Here is a 20,059-nt window from a genome sequence, read left to right on the forward strand (position 1 = left end):
CATGTCATTAACCCAGCCAGCTTGCTTAAAATGTTGCAAGCCTTGAAAATGAGGAACCTTGGAGAAAGGTTAATCTTCAGGAAGTTGTCAACATTACGTTGGCAGGTTTTGGTGTACCTGACCTAGTTAACATTTGTTCGCACAAATTTGTTAATTAAAGTAGAGAAGGGAAGTTGAATTCTTACATGGACTCATATACTAATAATGCACATCAGGTGTACCAATTTTTTTTTGTTTATAGCACAAGATAACGTTTAGGTATGTTCTTTTTGATATGTTGAATAAAAGATTCCCCTAACTTCAGTTGGCAGTGTGCTTTCCATTGGATCTAGTTAAAAAAAAAAAAAAAAATGATTATCTTCAGAAGATTGCTTCTATTAGTTCTCACAACTGGGTTTCTCAGCGTCGGAGCTTGCATTTGATTACATGAAGCAGAAGGATGCAGCAGTTCAAGAGTTCCTAGAAAAACAATTAAGATATGTGTAGACAATAGAATTCATGAAAAATTCAAAGATGTTTCGTACACGGTTGCCTCTGCATAGATTCAAACAAGGCAATACTAGAAAAATAATTTAGTCTAGAATGATAATTAATGTTTATCATGATAGCTGTGGCTGGTGCTCTCAACACCATAAGCACGAAAAGCAGTGTACCATGGTCCATGTGGCACCTAATGAAGAATGTTCTTACAACCAGTCTGAGTTGCAACTAGTCTAAGTATCCATTTAAAATAATATAGCTTCTTGTTTATTTTACTGCAGGTGTTGGTATTTGTAATTTTTCATTTTGGGGCACATGTTAATCCCGGCATCTTTGCTCTCTCATGGGTTCAAATCCTGGTTGGGTTATTCAGACAGTGAGACATTATTTTGTGGCTTATCAAACTAATCTCCGTAGCTTCTAATGCCTGAGAATGAAATGGGTTATGCCAAACTAGGCCACGGGATCTCTTTGTCCAATTTTCCAAAGCTTGCGAAAAGTAAAGGGAAAAAAATTGTTGCCATTTAATTACAAGCAACCACTGTAATTAAAGGGAGACCAGATCATGACCACAACAGATTTCCTTTTTATTATGACTTTAGGAGAAAGGAAAATCTGATCAAAAAATTTAATGCATTATAGTACATCAAGTGTTGATCAGTATTCAGGTTAAAGGAACAATCATGATAAAATTGCTAGCCAAGGAAAATTTATGTCTCCAATGGATCCAACAAGTAAAAGATGTTTTATATGTTGCTGGTAGAGAGTTTTATCATCTATCATGGTAGATGCTGATGGAGGCTGATACTGGAGGTCTGATGAGAGGTGGTCCTAGATTGAGTGATGATTGAGTCATGTATTGAAGCATGGCACAAACAATTCAAGTTCTTTTCTTGCAAGAATCATGATAGACAACGTATATTTAAGTGGCCATCTTCTATCCACCTCTCAGACACAAAATATCTCACTCTGTCATGGATTCAGTCAAGCTCTCCCTTCTCCTTTTCTCTCTCTGCCTCATTGCATGCTCGGCAGTGCCTAAAGATTTCTCCATTGTTGGCTACTCAGAAGAGGACCTGACGTCGCAAGAGAGGCTGATCAATCTCTTTGAAATCTGGAGGGCAGAACACAGAAAGTCTTACGCAAACCTTGAAGAGAAACTGAAGAAGTTTGAGACCTTTAAAGACAACCTGAAGCACATTGACGAGACCAACAAGAAGAGGAGCAGCTACTGGCTTGGGCTGAACGAGTTTGCAGACATGAGCCATGAGGAGTTCAAGAAGAAATATCTGGGACTGAAGCCTCATTTGCCAAGGGGAAGGGACGCCACATCGAAGTCGCCGAAGCCTTTCAGGTATGAGAATTCTGAGCTCCTGCCCAAGTCATTGGATTGGAGAAAGAAGGGAGCAGTGACTCAAGTGAAGAATCAAGGAGCTTGTGGTAAGAGCTATTTATCAACACAGCCATCTTTCTACACTGCAGCTTAAAAATTATTCAAGGCATTGGAATGTAACTAAAAGCTGAAATATATTATCATGGACAGGGAGTTGCTGGGCTTTCTCGACGGTGGCGGCAGTCGAGGGGATAAACCAGATTGCAACAGGGAACTTGACGTCATTGTCCGAGCAGGAATTGATCGACTGCGACAAGCTATTCAACGATGGGTGCAATGGAGGTGTGATGGACTATGCCTTTGCATTCATCTTTTGGAATGGACTTCACACTGAGGAGGACTACCCTTATCTCATGGAGGAGGGCACCTGTGAGGAGAAGAGGGTGATCCACAATACACTCAATTCTCTCTGTCATGAAGAAAAGAAGATTGTATAATTATATGGTCACCATATCTTTTGTTTTCTTGACTTCAGGGTGATCTGAGAGTCGTTACCATCAGTGGCTATGAGGATGTGCCAGCGAACAGCGAACAGAGCCTGCTCAAGACATTGGCCCATCAGCCTGTCAGTGTTGCCATAGAAGCCTCTGGCAGAGACTTCCAGTTCTACAGGGGGGTAAGTCTTGCAATATTGTAGAGGCATGCATTAGATGTCCAGCACTATCTTCACAGAAATGTACTGAAGAGAGCACTGGATTGCAGGGGGTTTTTGATGGACCTTGTGGGACTGAGCTGGATCACGGAGTGACGGCTATGGGTTATGGATCATCCAAGGGCCAAGACTACATCATGGTGAAGAACTCGTGGGGGCCAAAATGGGGCGAGAAAGGGTACATAAAGATGAAGAGGAATACAGGGAAACCTGAAGGTCTCTGTGGGATAAACAAGATGGCTTCTTATCCTACAAAAGAGCAATGAGCAAAAGAAATGGGCAGCAGAACTATATTCTGAAATTGTTATGTCTGATCTACATTCCAGTTTAACTCATTTTTAGATGCTGAATTTATAGGATGGATTCCATTGCAAAAGCAATCCATGAATTTATAGGATAATGTGACTTGTAAGTTCAAAAAAATATAATATTATTAAATATCATGAATAAGAATGAACAGTTGAGGTGTATCTCGGAGATAATATTCCAGAACTCCATCAAGATTGCTGCATTTATCAACACACCAATTGTGCTACTGCTTGGTCATAATTGCCGATTTATGGATGGATTTTACTGCATTAGCTCTCTGAATTTCATTGCACAGCACCTATTATCACAAAATTGACTTGTTAAAGTTTCCATGGAATATATATATATATATATATATATATATATATATATATATATATATATATATATATGGTATAAATATCATGCATTTGCAGAACATCCATAAAGCCTAATTAAATGATAAAATTAAATAAAACACCGTAAACATTCACATACTCCTAATTTTCTTTTGTTTGTACAGTTGGATGTCCAACCTGGCTGGATGCATGCAATTAATGTAACAGAAGCTGAGATTTGGGAATCCAGAGCCTGAAAACCTTGTAGTCCATATGAAAAAAAATATTGAAGCAAACAACCAAACAGGATTTTAACAGATGAAAGCAAAAGAAGAATACAAGATTCATTAAATTGACCCTGAAAGCGTGAGATAGCAATTGTTAATTGTGAAGCATGTCCTACAAGGATTCGTAGAATATACTGATGCTAACACTGCATAAGAAAAATTGTTCAAACAGCAATTACATTTGCAGAATTTCCTATACTCATGTACAACTTCATTTCTGATCCATATCAGATATTACCAGGATAGAAGTTCAAGATACTAATAATACCCGAACAAAAAACAAATCAATACAGAGAAAATTGCACCAACGGGAAAAATGGAAGTGCTAAGTTTTAGAGCAAAAAATCCATGTTATAATGTATACGTGGAAGCTGACATACATGTACGACTTCATTCTGCTAAAATTATGGCATTCTGGAATATTCTCCATCCAATACAAAACAATTTTGCTCCTACTTTTATTTGTAAAACAATTCGACCCTAATATGCTGCAAAGTTGTCTATCTAGTTTTGCTCGTCATCGGCCTGATTAGCCTTGTCTTTTCCTGTATGCTTGGAGGGAAAACTTTGATGCATAGATTATATAGCTTACGGGAATTGCTCACAAGAAGCATTGAAGAAAATCATCATGAAAGCTGCCTCAGTAATTTGTTAGTAGATTTCACAGGAAAAAAAACTATAAAAAATTTGTGAACTGTGGTGTACATTGTTGATCTATGGGGATTTAGTGGTTAGCTTAGGCGAGCTAGGGGTCATGAGTCCAAATCATTTCTAACATTTTTCTCTTGAGTACCTTGGAACTATTATCAACATTGCTTGACATATTAAGTTCTACAACCTAAGTAGATGGTCAGCAAATTACGAGTTCGCATGATATACATGAAAAATCTCTAAGAAAAGAGTGTTAGATAATATTTAATTATTTTAATATTTTTATTTCTTATCAAAAAACTCCAACCATTAAAGCATTTACTTCTTAACTAGTTCAATAAACTTTAGTTCCCCACTGGAAAAGTTAATGTAACTAAAATTACATTTAATACTTCTCCAACTAGCAGACGTTGGATGGGGATGTGGACTTTTCAGCTGCTCACCACCAACCACTAGTCAGGTAGACTGGACCAGGTAAAAATCACCACTAACCACAACTGCATCTGTGTGGCCCAAATGTGTTCCTCAGTATATGTGATGAAATTCAAATATTAATCATGAAATTCAAATGAGTTTCTCTTTACTCCTTTTTTATTGAATGATTTGGAGGACAATAAAATCTATTTGGATGGTTGGGCCACTGCAACCAGCAAAATCAAATTGAGCTAGGCCTATGTTCATAAATAACTCAAGTACTTTTAGAGTGAGCAGGCCTGAATTCCATAGGAAGAAAAAAAACCCTTGACGTTTTCTTAAGTTGCTCCCAAATGTTTGACATATCATTTTTCTCGCTAGGCTATGTTTGTGTCAATTCTCTCCCAGAGATTTGTCCTTGACAAGGGTAGATTAGGTCTAGGCTTGACCAACCACAATCTATATAGATTTTGATCATAACTTTGTGCCTTGTCTATATCTCAAAAGACACTATACCTCGAGCATGATAGTTATGAGTTAGATTTGATCAAACATCTCACTTGGTAATAAGGACTGCGATATCTTAGTCCATCTTCCCCATCTAATGTCAAAGTGGTCGTTGTTATCTAACTAATGACTAATTATATTAGCATGTGTTAGGATTTGATGTCTCAAGATTCAGTCCACATTGAGCCCACAGCAAGGTTCGCGACGAAAAATAAAGTCCAACGAGACCAAGATCACCCAAAACGAAGCTCGGACGGAGAAGATACGAGCTTTTGAAATCGGCACGAAATCCAAGGCAGTGGAGGACCGTCGACAGCCGGCGGTGGGCCAGCAGAGCGGTGGCGGCACGCGGCCCAGGTGGGCCAATGCACGGGACGCGCAACCCAGGCGCACGGCCCGATGGGCGGGCGGCCCAGGCGAGCGCGCGGCCCAGCTCGTACGTGGGTCGGCCCAGGCCCAGGCGCCCTGCCTGGGTCTGTACTCCGATCCACCATGGATCGGGCAGTCCACGGGTGGGCCTGTGGACCGCATGGGGGTTTCCCATGTATTTTTCGTGGTCCACGGTACTATTCCATAGATCGGAGCACGATCGGAGGGCTCAGAGACATCCCGATCTTGATCCGACGGTCTGGAACGTGATTTGGGTTAATTAAGGACTCCTAAACCTAATCTAAGTCATGTTTAACCCTTTTAAAAGGGTTTGTGAGGCACAGAAGAATGCAGTGGTTTGGTTTTGCGCTGTGGATGCCGTATGGAATCGAGGAAGAAACACGCATTGCTGAGAGAGAAGGTGCAGAAGGCTCCTGGACAGCGGACGCCAATCACTTCAGGGGTTCAGGGGGTCTTCCAAGAGAGAGAGAGCGCTTTTGAGAGGGAAACTTATAGAGAGAGAGAATTGGGTGTACAAGGGTTGAGGGTAAGGTCTCCTCTTGTAAAATTTTCTTTTTCATAATGAAGTTTGCATGCCCCGTGGAGGCGAGCCATTTTGTGGCTGATCCATATATTTTAATTATTTTTGTTTTATTTTTTCTTTCTTCCTGCTGCATTGCATGGTACTGAAAGGATCTTGGGAGGTGGTGTCTTGGCCAGACATCCACCCAACAAGTGGTATCAGAGCAAGGCGGTACAAGGATGCAGATTGCAGCGGTGGTGAGCAAGACTGAAGATGGAGAAGACAGGAACAATCAAGATGGAGATCAATAAGTTCGATGGTAAGAGTAATTTCTCCTTGTGGCAGGCAAGGGTAAAAGACGTGCTCATCCAACAGGGGTTGATCGATGCTCTCTTGTGCGATGAGAAGCCGACTACCATGGAAGTGCGGGATTGGAAACGGCTACAGATGTAGGCGGTGAGTACCATCCGTATGTACCTGACGGATGAGGTGGTGATCCATGTGCTAAGCAAGACTTCCACGACGGTGCTGTGGTCAAAGCTCGAGGAGTTGTAAATGGCGAAGTCTCTCATCAACACTTTTTTCCTCTGGAGGCAGTTCTACCAACTGCGGATGACTGAGGGACAAAGCGTACAGGAGCATCTCAGCCACTTCCAGAAGATCCTCACCGACCTCCTCAGCGTTGGCGAGAATGTTGAGGAGAAGATCAGGGCGCTGGTTTTGCTGGCGTCGCTTCTCCCTTCATACGAGTCCTTGGTGACTGCTCTTCTAGTGGGGAAGAGCACCATCAAGATGGATGAGGTCACCGCAGTGATACTCCAGAATGAGGTTCTCAAGAAGAAGAACCCAGCTTCAAGCTCAGGTGGCGGTAGCTCAGCTTTAGTGATTTCTGGAGGAGCAAGAGGTGGTAGACGGAGTGACAGGAGATCGCAACGAGGGCTGTCCAAGTCCAGGAGGGACTTGAGCAAAATCAGGTGTTACCAGTGTGAGGAGTTGGGGCATCTAGCTAGAGATTGCCCTCAACTTAAAAATCGGACGGTGGCTGCTGTAGCGACGGCCGACAGCGATTCAGATGGAGATGTCTTAGAGATATCTGATGAGGTATCTACTTCTTCCCAGCAGTGGATATTAGATTCTGCATGCCCCTATCATGTATGTTGCAGAGAAGAGCAGTTTGACTCCCTAGAGAATAGTGAGGGCACTGTATATTTGTCGGATGGATCGAGCTGTGCGATCAGAGGCATTGAGACGGTCAGTTGGAGGATACATGACGGTGCAATGAAGAGATTGGGGGAGGTCCGATACATATCCGATTTTAGACGGAATCTTATCTCACTTAGCAGACTGGATTCGAGAGGTTATAGGATGGTAGCTAGTAGAGGAATCCTGAGGGTGCTATGCGGCGATAGGATTGTGCTGGAGGGGAAGAAGGGGAACAGAGGACATTATTACCTAACGGGGAGCCCAGTGCGAGGTGGAGCTTTGGGAGCCGGATGGAGCCCAGAGCGAGGTGGAGCTCTAGGAGGTGGATCGGGCACGAGACAGGAGACTCGGAAGGACGAGAGACGACGTCGCAAGGTAAGATTCCTATTGCCGCAGGATGATGCCCCGAGCAAGTCTCAGATTAGGAGGAGCACAGCATACGATGGAGATGGGATCGAGTAGCCTGGCTCGACTCCCATGTTTGCCCATCCATGATCAGCAGGCGATTGCTCCAGGGCATGGGGGCGAGGAGATCCAGAAGCTCTCAAAGTTTAGAGGAGGTCGAATATCGAGTCGAGATGGAGATTGTTAGAATTTGATGCCTCGAGATTCAGCCCACATTGAGCCCACAGCGAGGTTTGCGGCGAAAAATGAAGTCCAACGAGACCAAGATCACCCAAAATGGAGCTCAGACAGAAAAGATACGAGCTTTTGAAGTTGGCATGAAATTCAAGGTGGCGGAGGACCGCCGGCAGCCGGCGGAGTGGCGGTGCACGGCCCAGGCTGGGCCAACGTGCGGGACGCGCGACCCAGGCACACAGCCCGCCAGGCGCGCGGCCCAGCCCGTGCGCGGGCCTGCACGCACAGGCCGGCCCAGGCCCAGGCCCAGGCGCTCTGCCTGGGCCCTATACTCCGGTTCACCGTGGATCGGGCGGTCCACGGGTGGGCCTGTGGACCGCATGGGCATTTCCCATACATTTCTCGCGGTCCACGGCACTATTCCATGGACCGGAGCGTGATCGGAGGGCCCAGGAACATCTCGATCTTGATCCGACGGTCTGGAACGTGATTTGGGTTGATTAAGGACTCGTAAACCTAATCTAAGTCATGTTTAACCCTTTTAAAAGGGTCTGTGAGGCACAGAAGAATGTAGTGGTTTGGTTTTGCGCTGTGGATGCCGTACGAAATCGACGAAGAAGCACGCGTTGCTGAGAGAGAAGGTGTAGGAGGCTTCTGGACAGCGGACGCCGATCACTTCAAGGGTTCAGGGGGTCTTCCAAGAGAGAGAGAGCTTTTGAGAGGAGAACTTCTAAAGAGAGAGAATTGGGTGTACAAGGATTGAGGGTGAGGTCTCCTCTTGTAAATTTTTTTTTTCATAGTGAAGTTTGCATGTCCCGTGGAGGCGAGTCCTTTTGTGGCTGATCCACGTATTTTGATTATTTTTGTTTTATTTTTTCTTTCTTCCTGCTGCATTGCGTGGTACTGAAAGGATCTTGAGAGGTGGTGTCTTGATCAGACATCCACCCAACAGCATGTTTCTGTTAAATGATAATCATAGGCTATAATTTTCACCTTTCTTTGATACTAAAGCCTAAAATCTAAATATACATTTCAAATAAAGCATGAGTTGTAACAGATGTTTTTTAGACAAGAAATGTTTGTTTGTATTTAGTGTTAGTTTTGGGCATTTCCCGTTCGATCATACAAGTCCTTTTATTTCAACGCCATGTCAACTTATCCAACTAAATTTGAGGAATTCCAGATTCCTAGCAACGATAGAAAATTCCTACAATTCAACGGATGGTTCTGCAACTTGAGTCCATATCACTAGTTTACGACGACTTGGGCCACAGCGTGCAAAACACGCTAATATATAGCATATTAAAGCATCCTATTATTTCATGACATATATTTTTTTTCTAATGTGATACAAACTCGTGTACCTAACACATTAAAGCTCCCTATTTGAGACAAAAATCGGAAAACTGAAAACTATAGCACAATCCTTTCATTCTTAATTACAGAGGAGAAGCCAAAGGAGACCACCCACGAATAGGTCGGGTACTGAGTGGACTTGAGTTTGTTGTACTTGTTGGGAGCTCCCTTCCATTAAGCTCCCGGTCATTCTCTCTGTGATTGCTTTCTCCACCTTCATTCTCCTCCAAAGACCTCATCATAGTCTCGGTGGTGAAGAAATAGGTTACAACCGTTCCAACAACACAAACACCACCTAAAATAATCAAGGCATTCATCATTCCAATTCCTGGCTCCTTCTTCTTCCTACTCCGAGAAGCCCAAAGGAATCCTATTGCTCCGATCATCGCGCCTACCTTCCCTGCTGCTCCTGAGATCCCATGGCATGTCGACCGGAACCGGGCTGGAAAGAGCTCGGCCGGCACGATAAATGTTGTCGTGTTAGGTCCAAAATTTGAGAAGAAGAAGGTAAAGCCATACAAAATGATGAACCCAACTTTGGTGTGGTTGTGCCAATACTTGTCATATGGCCCTGCCAACGCAAATATGAAAATTGCCATGAAGAGGAACCCCATCATTTGGATTTTTCGCCTCCCGATGCGATCGATGAAGTACATGGTAGCAAAGTAGCCCGGGATTGTTGAGGCAACGGCGATGATTGCCTGAAACTTTGCAACATCGTAGGCTTCTACATAAGCATTAACATTTTGAGCCTTGGGGAACCAAGGTTCATAGACTAGGGACTGGAAGAGGGTGTTGCTGTAGTAGGGGACATCGACAAGGAACCATGCCATGGAACAAGCAAAAAGGTCTCGGCCATGCCTTCTTAGGAATTGCTTGGAGAAGAGACCATAGGTAGGAGGCAGCGGTGGCGGCAGCACAAGTGAGGTATCTGAATGTTCGACAACCGACTGCAGATCGAAGTCTCCAAGCACCTTTCCCATGTCATCGGTCGCTTTGATCTCATCGTGTTCCACTAGAGCTGTATATCTGCACAAGATGGATCACCTTCATTGATTTAAGCATTCCTTTGCATGATTATTCTAATTAAGTGCATCCTCTAACACGAAGAATACTATATTACATGAAACTATTGAGTCATTTTGGATGAAATTTTGTTCAAAATTTGTCAAACAATACCTAATTGACATCAGAGTTTGCAGAATAAATGCTAACAGTGAGAGCATAAGAGCTCAGATTTATTGGAGATCTAACCATGTCTAGCTGTCAGATAAAATAAATGGTACATTCATTATATAACAATCAATCAATTATCAATACCGGTAGGGCCTAGCTTTACAAGCCCAGTTCCGAAAACAAAAAACAATCCACTTCTACCATTTCTCTTTGCTAGTGAAAAAAAAGACAGCGACTTTAGAGCAGGCATTTCACAGAAGAACTATATCAAACACTTGTTAGAAGACTTTTGGGAAGCGGATCAAGACCACATGGCTCACATGGGCGTGCGTTCATACCTGGCGGTCTCCGGCATGGCCATCCTCCAGTAGAACGTCAGGGCCGCCGGAATGGCTCCCATCATCAGTATGATCCGCCACGCCAGGTCCGCTCCCTCCGGCGTGTGCAGCGGACTGATGTGCGAATCCTCGGTGGCCCCATCGAACGCCCTGGTGACCGCCATCGTCACCGCCGAGCTCGCCAATATCCCGAACCCCTGCATCGAGAACACGGCCGCGATGAACGACCCCCGTGTCCGCTTGTTCGCAAACTCCGACATGATCGTCGCCGACAGCGGGTAGTCGCCGCCGATCCCGATGCCGAGCAGGAAGCGGAAGAAGCAGAGGCTCGAGAGCACGCAGCCGCGGGTGCGGCCGAGGGAGAAGCCGCAGGCGAATGAGCTGGAGACCATGAGGAGGAGGGTGAGCCCGTAGACACGCCGCCGGCCGATGCGGTCGCCGAGAGCGCCGAATACCAGGTTCCCGATGATGGTGCCCATGAGCGAGACGGCGACCATCGCCGAGACCACCGCCGGGGGCATGACGCCGGGGTCCGACCCCTGGGGTTCGTAGTAGATCCGGCCGATAAGCGCATTGACGGGGGTGATGCAGAAGAGGTCGTAGGCGTCGGTGAACATCCCCATGCCGGCGATCATGATGGCCTTGAAGTGGTAGTATTGAGTCTTGGCGAGGTCCAGCGCCGTTAGCACCTTGACGGCCATTTTTTCGCAACTAATTCCCTTCTAAGAGGAGTCGGATATATATATATACTTGTTCTTGATCACTAAAACCGGGTGAACCCTGGCGTTTATAATAGATATAGTCGCCGCTGATATGGATTCTTGTAGGAAGCGAGCAATAGCTTTCCTCGAGGAACATTAACGAAGGTGCCAAGGAAGATGCCCGTAAGACTTTAGCTCATAGGATTGTTGACGAGGGCGGAGAGACTTGGAAAAGTTGGGGAATGCCCGAGGTGAGGATTCTACGGTGGACCCGATGTTTCAATGAGATATAAAAATAATTTTTTATAATATAAAAATATATTAAATAAATTAATGATAAATTTTATAAGTTGTTTAACATGTATATCTATAAAAAATTATTATATATAGATTAATTTTTTTAATAATAATTAATGTTGGTGCAAAAATCCGCCTGCGTCGGAGAGGCTGGAGTCGAGGGAGTCGCGGTCGCCGCCGGGACCTGCAAAAGAAGTCTAAACCAGAGGTGGGGTTGCTCCGGCAAGATCTTCCGATGCTCAAATCAGTTCTCTGCCTCAACAAGAATGGAGTGCTCGAACGAAAATTTTAGCAGAGTTTCTAGATAAAAAAGAGAGCTTAGAGAATAACATATCTGGGGTCCCCATTTATAGACGGGGGAGCAGCGGATTGATAGTGACTGTTTATGATCGCCTCGTCGTGGGCCGTACGGGGTCAGGAGGAATTTATCATAAAGATTAATGGGATGGAGTCGTGGCTATCACCATGGCTCGCCACGTGGAATCAGTTGCGGGGAGTGGAGCGGCGTCCATTGTCGCGACTCGCCAGGGAGTGGTGGAACCGCATAGGATTCGCCGCAGGGAGTGGAGCAAAATTGTGACCGTTACTGCGGCCTGCCAGAGAGTAATGGAGACGTGTAGGATCCGCCGCAGGGAGTGGAGCAGAGTCGTGGCCGTTACTACGGCCTGCCAGGGGTCCAGACTTGTCGGCTGAAGTTCGGTTGGAGTCTGATTTCCACGGAAGCCCGGATGGGGATCATTTGTCGAGGAACCTCGGTCGAGACCTTCAGTAGGAATTCAGAGTGGAAGTCCAGCTCCCGTGGGAGCCCGGACAAATCCTACCTGTAGCTGGAGTCGGAGGCAAAGTCCGGCTCCCGTAAGAGCTCGGACGAGGTCTTCCTGCAGTCGGAGTTGGGGACGAAGTCCGGCTCCCGTAGGAGTCCAGACGAAGTTTGTCTACAGTTGGAGTTGAAGACGGAGTCCGGCTCCCGTGGAGTCCGGACGAAGTTTACCTGCAGTTGAAATTGGAGACGGAGTCCGGCTCCCGTAGGAGTTCGGATGAAGTTTACCTGCAGTTGAAATTAGAGACAGAGTCCAGCTCTCGTAGGAGTTCGGATGAAGTTTACCTGCAGTAGAAGTTGGAGACGGAGTCCGGCTCCCGTACGAGTCCGGACGAAGTTTACCTGTAGTTGAAGTTGGAGACGGAGTTCGGCTCCCGTAGGAGTCCGGACGAAGTTTGCCTGCAGCCGAAGTTGGAGACGGAGTCCGGATCCCGTAGGAGTCCGGACGAAGTTTGCCTGCAGCCGAAGTTGGAGACGGAGTCCGGCTCCCATAGGAGTCCGGACGAAGTTTGCCTGCAGCCGAAGTTGGGGACGAAGTCCGGCCCTCGTAGGAGTCCGGACGAAGTTTGCCTGCAGCCGAAGTTGGAGACGGAGTCCGGATCTCGTAGGAGTCCGGACGAAGTTTGCCTGCAGCCGAAGTTGGAGACGGAGTCCGGCTCCCGTAGGAGTCCGGACGAAGTTTGCCTGCAGCCGAAGTTGGGGACGAAGTCCGGCCCCCGTAGGAGTTCGGATGAAGTTTTCCTGTAGAATCCCCGAGGGGTCACTCCTGACACGAACTTTGGCTGGAGGGGGGTTTTACACCCAACACCAGTCCCCCTACTTTCGAGTTCGAGTTTCGATCAGAGGAAGTACAGAAAATTTTCACAGTCGAAGTCGTTTCCTCGAATTCTGCACACGACCGCCCTCGAAAATCTTGACATTTAATGCGCGCATGCTGGAGCTTTTTTTTGATTAGGGTGACCTGAAGAGTCCTTTCGGAACTCCCACCAGGACGTAATCCTAAGCATCGCGCCATAATAGTCCGCGAATGGTCAACCCTATGCCGCGGTGAGTGGGACACGTGGTGGATACTGGTTGGCCTAGGGATACCTGCCACCATAACTGCGCCAAGCCCCGTTGCTTATTTAAGCCCCCGCCTTTCCTTCGGGGCTTCACTTCGCCTGAGGATCGACGCCTTTCTTTTGCCTGAGAGCTTAGCCACTCAGCCACTCCATCGGTGCCCTTCCCGACTCCGAGCATCCTTCGCGCCGGTCTTTGTCATCTCCGCCGGCTCTCCGCCGTCTTCAGTCCCCCGAGTCTCTCCGAGGGGTTCTCCCGCCGGGGCCTCCGCCTCGGAGGCCAACCTCAAGAGGATGCCACGGACCAGGAAGAGTGCGAGGAGGAGAACAGTGGTCTGCGAGTTCTCCGGTTGTCAAACTGTCGCTGGGGGTTCCCATCGCCTTAAAGGGTGCTCGAGGGAGAATTCCTTCAACAACAGGGGTTTAATAACGGGGACAACCGGTGAGGATGTTCCGCCTGAGACTTTCAGAGTAGCTGAACGGGGCGACATCGATCAAGGGGGCAGAGTTGTCGTCACAAGCTGTGGAGGGATTCTTGATGTCGTCGGGGCCGAGGGACCAGAAGTGGTCGGCGCCGACGTTGGGGCAGTAGAACTTGTTGCGGGGACGATGGAAGTAGCGCATGCCGACCTTGCCGGAACACCTAGGATGGAGGTTGTCGTGGAGGACACGGTGGTGATGCATATCTCCGACGCCATCGCTACCTCCGGGGTAACTCCGGTTCTTCTTGAAACAGGTCATCATCACCGCTGCCGTTGCCTTTGCTGCCCCGTGAATTCTATCCCATCCTTTTCTCCCTAGGGTTGGAATTTCGGAGATGGAGCAGAACGAGGTGGGGGGCGAGAGCCGAGAAGCTTATCACACGTACTGGAAAATGCTGCTGGGAAGGACAGAACAGGGAAGAGAAGTCTACAGCTTGAAGTGGCCTCCGGTGTATCCCTTTCGAGTCTTGTAATAATGTTTTCTTTTCCTGACCCTCTGGGTCTTGTAACGTACATCTTGTTAATCGAAAAATGAGAAGAAGATTTTGTTACTTCGTCCGCACTTTGCATCGAATTGTTGTCTGCCGAACTTCTTTCCTTTACCATTGTTATTGTTGTATTCCCTTCTCTCTTTTTCTCTTCTTTTCTTCTTTTTCTTCTCTTTTTTTTTTTTTGATGTCGTCCGTAGGTTACCGGTTGTTGCCACATCGGCTCGCCTTTCAGTTATCCTTCTCCCTCAACCTTAAGGGCTCTATAATGTATATTTGATGAATAATATGAGAAGGAAATTTTCTGCTACCTCTTTTACTCATGTGTTGAATTGTCGCTTGCCGAGCTTCTTTTCGACCTTTGCATCGTTCGAAGGTACCCGATTGCCATCGTATCGATCCATCTTTTTCGTCTGTGGCCGCAGATTTGTCTGGGGCCGCTCGGGTTTGGTGGCCCCCATCAGGGCTCGAGCTCGGAGGTTTGAGCTTCCGTCACCCTGAGGAAGTCATCTCATCTCGGGCTTGCGTCGAAAGCTTCCTTGAAAGCTGAGGTTCTTGATAAGAACCCCAATCCTTGCTGAGACGGAGTTCTCTGCATCTTTGACGCTGTTTGTTTTCCATTCATCGCTGACGTAGTCCATCGCTTTCCTTTTTAACCCCTCTTTCCTTTTTTTTGAGTGGGATTTTTTCCTCTGCTCTTGGTGGGGCTGCGGGAATTCGGCTCCCATAGGTGAAGTCGGAGCGAAGTCCGGCTCCCGTGGGAGTCCGGACGGAGTCTACCTGCAATTGAAGTCAGAGGCGAAATCCAGCTCCTGTAGGAGTCCGAACGGAGCTTACCAGCTTTCGAAGTCGGGGACGAAATCTGGCTCCCGTAAGAGTCCGGACGGAGTCTTCTTGCGATCAAAGTCGAGGGCGAAGTCCGGCTCCCGTAGGAGTCGGGACAGAGTCTTATTGCGAAGGGGTCACTGGGAAGGTCTCTTTTTTCTCATCTGGTCTCGAATGACCAGACCTTAATTGATGTCGGGGTGAGGTTCTTCCCCTATTTCTGTCGTAACAGGTTTCAGCTCTGGTTAGGACGAGGTTCTTCTCCTGTCTCTAATACGGCTGTAGGGGCACATATGGGCGTTGCTGGGCCCTTCCCCCCATCCGGTCTAGGTGTAACCGGGCTTTCGACATTGCTCAAGTTAGGGTGAGGTTCTCCTCTTGTCCCTAACAGGGCTGTGGAGGCGCATATGGGCGTTGCAGGGCCTCTCCCCCCATCCGGTCTAAAGAGAACCGGGCCTTCGATTTTGCTCAAGTTAGGGCGAGGTTCTCTTCCTGTCCCTAACAAGGCTGTGGGGGCGCATATGGGTGTTGCAGGGCCTCTCCCCCCATCCGGTCTAAAGAGAATCGGGCCTTCGACTTTGCTCAAGTTAGGGCGAGATTCTCCTCCTGTCCCTAACAGGGCTGTGGGGGCGCATATGGGCGTTGCAGGGCCTCTCCCCCCATCCGGTCTAAAGAGAACCGGGCCTTCGACTTTGCTCAAGTTAGGGCAAGGTTCTCCTCCTGTCCCTAACAGGGCTGTGGGGGCACATATGGGCGTTGCAGGGCCTCTCCCCCCATCCGGTCTAAAGAGAACCGGGCCTTCGACTTTGCTCAAATTAAGGCGAGGTTCTCCTCCTGTCCCTAACAGGGCTGTGGGGGTGCATATGGGCGTTGCAGGGCCTCTCCCCCCATCCGGTCTAAAGAGAATCAGGCCTTCGACTTTGCTCAAGTTAGGGCGAGGTTCTCCTCCTGTCCCTAACAGGGCTGTGGGGGCGCATATGGGCATTGCAGGGCCTCTCCCCCCATCCGGTCTAAAGAGAACCAGGCCTTCGACTTTGTCGAGATGAAGTTCTCCTCCTGCTTCCGACACAGTTTGTTTTGACTGCCCTGTCGATATAAGCTAGTGCCAAGAGAGGAGACATGTAGATATGCAACTTTTATTTAAAACAAAGTTATCGGTAATACATTCATATGTTTTTCGAGCTCCATGGTCGTGGGAGGTCTGCTCCTCCGAGCTCCTTGAGGTAATAAGTTCTGGGCCAGACTACTTCTTTGACCTCATACAGGCCTTCCCAGTTTGGGGCGAGTTTCCCTCGATCCTGAGGTTGCGAGACAGCGGCTCGTCGAAGCACTAGATCTCCTGCTCTAAAGGCTTTATTCTTGACCCGAGAATTGTAATAGCGGACGACTTTCTATCTGTAGGCTGCCATCCGAACTTGAGCTACCTCCCGCTTTTCTTCCAGCAAGTCAAGGTTGGCTTTAAGACCTTGCGAATTATGATGTTCGTTGAATGCCACGACCCGTGCCGACGGGAGTTTAAACTCAATTGGGATGACGACCTCCTTTCCGTTAGGCTAAAGCAAAGAGGGTCTCCCCCATGGGCAGTCTTTGGGTAGTTCGATACGTCCACAGCACATGATAAAGTTCGTCTGCCCAAGTTCCCTTTGCCTTTTCAAGCCTTGTCTTGATCCCCTGCAGCAGGGTTCTGTTGGTCACTTCAGCTTCGCCGTTCGCCTGAGGATGGGCTACTGATGTGAAGTTGTGGGAGATGTTTAGATCTTCACAGAATTCGACGAATCTTGCTCCCATGAATTGCCGCCCATTATCAGTGATTAGGGTCTTTGGCAGACCAAACCTGCATACGATTGACTTCCAGACGAAATCTTGCACTTTTGCTTCTGTGATTTTTGCCAGTGGTTCGGCTTCAACCCATTTGGTGAAGTAGTCAATCGCTACCAGAAAAAACTTCCTCTGCCCCGACGCCACGGGAAAGGGTCCAAGGATGTCCATCCCCCATTGCACAAAAGGCCATGGGGCACTCAAGGGTGTAAGCTCGGTGGCGGGTTGTCTCTGGATGTTGGCATATCTCTGGCATCGATCACACTTTCTGACGTATTCAATCGAGTCATGATGCATCGTCGGCCAGTAATATCCTTGGCGAAGCAACTTGTGGGATAAAGATCTAGCCCCCAGATGGCTTCCGTAGATTCCTTCATGCACCTCCCACAAGGCGTAGTCAGCTTTCGAAGGCCGGAGACATTTCAAAAGGGGCAAAGAGTATGATCTCTTGTACAACTTGCCCTCATAAAGGATGTATCGGGAGGCTTGATTTTTGAGCTTCCGAGCCTCTTTTGAGTCCTGGGGAGAACCCCATCTCTGAGATAGGTTATCAGTGGGTCGATCCAGTTGGGTTCGTGGTCAATTTCCATCATGGGCCGCGATTCTTCCGTACTCGGGCACTTTAGAACTTCAAAGAGAGCACCCTTGGGCAATTCGGCCGGAGCCAGCATTGCCAGCTTGGAGAGAAGGTCGGCCCTGGTATTTTCCAACCTTGAAATCTGCCTGATGTTGAAGCTACTGAAGGCGGAGACGAGCTCCTTTACCTTTTCAAGATATTTAGCCATGCTGTCCTCCCGTGCTTCGTAGTTTCCGTTGACTTATCCCACTACTAGTTGAGAGTCGCTGTGGACCTGGAGCCGATCTATCCCCAGCTCTTTGGCGATCCTCAGTCCTGCAATCAAAGCTTCATATTCTGTTCCATTGTTTGTTGCGGAGAACTCCAAGCGCAGAGCATACTCTGCGACGACTCCCTCTGGACTGATCAAGATCAAGCCCGCGCCTGCGCCTGACATGTTGGAAGACCCGTCCACGTACAGGGCCCAAAAGCAACCAGAGGGATCTGCTTCTTCTTTGGGAGAGTTCGGTTGGGACTTCAGGCCGTCAATTTCACATTGTTCAGGTTCGGCCTCCTCTGGGATAGTACACTCCACTATGAAATCTGCCAATATCTGAGCCTTCACTGCTGGCCTGGGTCGATAGTTGATGTCGAATTCTATGAGCTCGATCGCCCATTTTGCCATCCTCCCGGAGGTATCCGCCCGGTGTAGAATAATCGTCTTGATCGGTTGGTCGGTGAGCAGCGTTATGGTGTGCCTTTGAAAGTAGGGTCGGAGCCTCCGGGCTACAATCAACAAGGCGTAAGTCAGTTTTTCTAATTTAGTATACCTGGTCTCGGCGTCTCTCAACGCGCGACTGACGTAGTAGATCGGCCGTTGGACTTTTGCTTCTTCTTTGACAAGGACTACCGTGAGAGCCATGGGAGAGACCGCCAGGTATAAAAACAGTTCCTCTCCAGGCTCTGGCTTTGCCAACAGCGGAGGTGAGCCAAGGTAGCTCCTTAGTTCTTCGAATGCTTGTTGGCACTCAGAGGTCCAACAGAAGTTCTTCGGCTGTTTGAGGGTTTGGAAGAAGGGTAAGCACCGTTCGGCTGACCTTGCGACGAAGCGATTCAGGGCTGCTACCCTCCCTGTAAGGCGCTGAACCTCTTTTATCGACTTTGGGGCGGCCATCTCCTGGATGGCGCGAATTTTCTTCGGATTGGCCTCAATTCCGCGCCCCGATACCATGAAGCCCAGGAACTTTCTGGAGGTCACTCCGAAAGCACATTTAGTCAGGTTCAGCTTCATTTTATATTTCTGGAGGGCGCTAAAGATCTCCTCGAGGTCGGCGACGTGATTCATGGAAGATTTACTTTTTACGAGCATGTCGTCCACGTAGACCTCCATGTTGCGGCCGATCTGCTCCTTGAAGATTTTGTTCACCAACCGCTGGTAGGTTGCGCCTGCATTTTTGAGGCCGAAAGGCATGACCCTGTAACAGTAAAGGCCACGGTTAGTAATGAAAGCAGTCTTTTCTTCATCTTCCGGCACCATCCTGATTTGATTATAGCCGGAGAATGCATCCATGAAGGTGAGGAGCTCATGGCCCGAGGTCGCATCCACCAGTTGATCAATTCTGGATAGGGGGTAGCTGTCCTTTGGGCAGGCTTTATTCAACTTTTTGAAGTCTATGCACATCCTCCACTTGCCGTTTGCCTTTTTGACTAGGACAACGTTGGAAATCCAATCAGGATAATTGACTTCTCTAATGAATCTGGCTTTCAGGAGTTTGTCCACTTCCTCGGCTATCGCCTTCTGCCTCTCTGGTGCATGACCTCGGATTTTTTCTTTCGTCGGTCGATGCTTTGGATCGACGGCTAGATGGTGCTCCATGACTTCCGTGTCGATCCCCGGCATGTCTGCCGGAATCCAAGCGAAGACGTCCGCATTCTTTCGTAGAAAATCGATGAGACGCGTCCGCACCTCTTCCCCCAGGTTGGAGCCGATCATCGCCACATGCTCCGCATTTCCGTCGTTCAAAGGGATCGGTACCAGATCTTCGATTGGGCCGCCCCTCTCTTCAGTGAGGTCGTCGCGAGCATCCAGCCCTCAACCGGATAGGGGTCAGATTGGTCGCTTCTTTGCAAGGCTATGTTGTAGCAGTGTCTGGCCAGGGCTTGGTCTCCTCTGATCTCTCCGATCCCTTGGTTGGTAGAGAATTTCAACTTCAAATGGAAAGTTGACACGATGGCTCGGAGAGCATTGAGGCCAGGTCGGCAGAGGATTGCGTTGTAGGCTGACGACGCCTTCACCACCAGGAAATTCACTAGAGCCCTAGATTGTCTTGGATATCGACCCGCAGCTACAGTCAAAGTCATCACTCCCTCCACCGGGACAGCGTCGCCGGTAAACCCTACTAGAGGGGAGGTAATCGGCCTCAAATGGCCGTCAAGGATGGACATTCTTGAAAAGGCATC

General features: G+C 47.9%; 2 protein-coding genes across 2 annotated transcripts; one reads left to right on the plus strand and one right to left on the minus strand.

Moving 5' to 3' along the window:
* The first annotated feature begins 1,251 nt into the window (after positions 1 to 1,251).
* LOC105061223 (cysteine protease XCP1) lies at positions 1,252 to 3,041 on the plus strand. The gene is made up of 4 exons (XM_010945201.4): positions 1,252 to 1,920; positions 2,024 to 2,256; positions 2,349 to 2,489; positions 2,576 to 3,041. The coding sequence occupies exons 1-4, from the start codon at positions 1,455 to 1,457 to the stop codon at positions 2,789 to 2,791; spliced, it is 1,056 nt and encodes a 351-aa protein (XP_010943503.1). The 5' UTR covers positions 1,252 to 1,454; the 3' UTR covers positions 2,792 to 3,041.
* A 5,936-nt stretch (positions 3,042 to 8,977) lies between these two features.
* On the minus strand, positions 8,978 to 11,376 carry LOC105061222 (probable inorganic phosphate transporter 1-10). Its single transcript, XM_010945200.4, has 2 exons — positions 10,555 to 11,376; positions 8,978 to 10,069 (listed from the first exon to the last, which is right to left on the minus strand). The coding sequence occupies exons 1-2, from the start codon at positions 11,253 to 11,255 to the stop codon at positions 9,124 to 9,126; spliced, it is 1,647 nt and encodes a 548-aa protein (XP_010943502.1). The 5' UTR covers positions 11,256 to 11,376; the 3' UTR covers positions 8,978 to 9,123.
* Between the last annotated feature and the right edge of the window lie 8,683 nt (positions 11,377 to 20,059).

Source organism: Elaeis guineensis, chromosome 1 (assembly GCF_000442705.2).
Source record: "Elaeis guineensis isolate ETL-2024a chromosome 1, EG11, whole genome shotgun sequence".
In the NCBI taxonomy this organism is placed as follows: Eukaryota; Viridiplantae; Streptophyta; class Magnoliopsida; order Arecales; family Arecaceae; genus Elaeis; species Elaeis guineensis.